The 2,801-nt window shown below is 38.2% G+C and overlaps 1 protein-coding gene across 1 annotated transcript in view; it reads right to left on the bottom strand.

The window, feature by feature from the left end:
* LOC119408737 (protocadherin-10) overlaps positions 1-2,801 on the bottom strand; it is a 27,951-nt gene that overhangs the window by 18,160 nt on the left and 6,990 nt on the right. The window contains exon 3 of the mRNA XM_037675577.1: positions 281-1,056. Within this exon, the coding sequence (XP_037531505.1) occupies positions 281-1,056 (776 nt within the window). The remainder of the gene's footprint in view (positions 1-280; positions 1,057-2,801) is intronic.

Raw genomic sequence — 2,801 nt, forward strand, 5'->3', positions numbered from 1 at the left:
TTCACCGGACTCTGAAATGATTTGATAGAAATTTCAGGATGATTATCGTTCATGTCCGTCACCTGTATTGTCACTTTACACTGTCCAGATAAAGAGTTTGGACCCTTATCACTGGCTATAACCTCCATCTCATACAACTTAAAATCTTCATAATTTATCATTTCTTTCACTCTGATTTCACCATTTTCTGGGTTCAGTTTAAACACACTCTGGGTTCTCTCTGACGTGTACAAACTGTACGAATAAACAACATCAGAATTAGATGCTTCATCTAAATCACTAGCGTTCAGGTTGATCACTAAACTGCCTATGGGGGAGTTCTCCATCACATCCACCACGTACTTGTCTTTGTCAAACGAAGGGGCGTTGTCATTTACATCGAGCACGCGCACAATTATGCTGGCTGTACCTGTGCGCGTGGGCACCCCTCCATCCACAGCAGTGAGGATGAGGTTATGAACAGCCTGATGCTCCCTGTCCAGAGGCTCTTTCAGAACCAAGTCTGCAAACTTGGTCCCATCTCTTCCTGTTTGAATCTCAATTGAAAACTGATCGCTCGCGCTCAGGTGGTAATTCTTCACCGAATTAACTCCGACATCTGGGTCTGCAGCATTATTCAGGGAGAACCTCTCTCCGACCGGGGTTGACTCAGAGATGTCCAAATGCATCGTTCCTCTCCGAAAATGAGGAGAGTTGTCGTTTATATCTGTAATTTCTACCTCGATGTTAAACATCCGGACCGGGTTCTCAATCGAGGCGTCTAATTTCAGGAAGCAGGTTGTAGCTGTTTTAAGAGGACAGAGGAACTCCCTGTCAATCCTTTCCCGAATAAAAAGCTCCCCGGTGTCCTTGTTGATATCCAGATATTTCTTGTTGCCCACCACGTCCACGCGCATTTTTCTTTTGCTCAAACTCTTCACATCTAAGCCTAAATCAGTGGCCAAATGTGCCACGACAGAACCTTCCTCCATTTCCTCCGGAACAGAATAGTGCGTGACCGTAAGCACCGTGCCCGTGCGTGAAGAAAGGAAGATAAATAGTGCGACATACCAGTTCCTGAAACAATAAAATCCTTGAAGAGCCATGGAGAGAGAAAAAAAACGCCAGTCCAGACTAGAAATTCACCGTAAGAGAAGTCGAGATGTTTCCAGACAATGAATCCTGTTTGACTATGAAGGACTTCCCAACATGGCTGCCTCCTCTTTGCTCCCAGAACAATAAATGATGACTTCATAGATGCCCTTTATTTTTTTTTATTTTTTTTGGAGAGCAGCGACATGCATAGCTCTTTTTCAAAATCGAAAACTCAAATTAAACTGAAAAATATAATATAAACATAAATATACTTTATATATTATAATCGTCTATTCAAGATTTGCAAATGTTATGCAGTAAGCAATAGACATTGTTACTGTTGGATTATTTCATAATATATGTAGTGTGTTGCAAATGTATATAATTTGTTGATTTGATCTTTCTGTCAAATTTAATGTGCGTGCACACCTTTTGATGCTTTTGCAAATGTTCACCTTATGAACAAAATTGCTAAAGAACCTAAACCCTCATATGTTTATTTGTAACAAATTGTGCCAATGTACATTTTGAATTTCAAAATACATTTAAAAAGTGAACATTTTGACTGAAAATACAGAAACAGGAACGAAACAGCGTGAAATCATAATCAGACATTACAGTAAACGTTCCGTTATGAAATTAAAATGAACGTGGTTGATTATATTAAAGCGGGGGTGTACAAATGTTTTTATATGTGGGTCAAAACTATCAAGATGGAAGGACTCATGGGCCACAAAAATGTGAATTTAACTCTGAACGTGAACAATATTTTGGAGAAAGGACAAAAGTTGACTAATTTTAGCAAATAAAGTTTTGAATTGTTGTACACATTAAAAACCTCGCAAACACTAACCGTATACATTTTTATTAAAAAGGATTTGGTTTATTTGAGTGGTTGGGTCGATGTTTGTTGTTTTCTTGTGTTTGAAAAGTTCGTTTTAGTCTGTTTCTCAGCAACAAAAGCATAATGTGAGTAAGTGTCCCTTTAAAGGGGGGTCGATCAGCTTTTTGGACTATGGACGGCCCAAAAAGCTGATCAATGTTATGAAAATCATCTAGCTGTCAGTCTCTACAACAGATTCACAGAAGGTTTGATACATTTGATCGAACCGTTTAAAATTTACAGCACATATTCATTCAAAAAATGTCAAATTATCCTCTTGATTATTTTATCAACTGCAACATTCAGCCAAGTTTTATGCGAAAGACTCCATTCTGGTAGAAATCTTTAAAGGTGGGTAATTTGAAGTGGAAAAAAAAAAGATTACGGCCAAATGTTTGTATTTTGCTTTATATTGCTCATTTTGAGAATATTGTTTTTCATCTGTTTTTTTCTGTTAAACATAAACATTATATAAAAAAGGATAATGAATTAATTTGCAGTAAGTCTGCATTGACCTCCTAAACGTACTGGCCAAAATGATAATAATCTTAAACTGCAGTTGTGGGCCGCACAAAATCACACCAAGGGCCGCAAATGGCCCCCGGGCCACACTTTGGACACCGTGTATTAAAGGTTTGAAAAGATCACGCTTGATAAAAGAGAAAGCTAGAATGTAAAAAATAATAAAATTAGGTGATTGAAATGATGTTGTTTTATTTCTTGTCCTTAAGATTACGCTTTTATGTAACTAGAGGTATGGTTGAAAAGGATGTCAAACCTGCAGAGTAGAAGCAGCAGAGTCGCTGGTCTCTGACAGTCCTGTCCCTCTGGGGATACTGGACAC

This window comes from Nematolebias whitei, chromosome 4, assembly GCF_014905685.2.
Source record: "Nematolebias whitei isolate Nwh7 chromosome 4, NemWhi1, whole genome shotgun sequence".
In the NCBI taxonomy this organism is placed as follows: domain Eukaryota; kingdom Metazoa; phylum Chordata; class Actinopteri; order Cyprinodontiformes; family Rivulidae; genus Nematolebias; species Nematolebias whitei.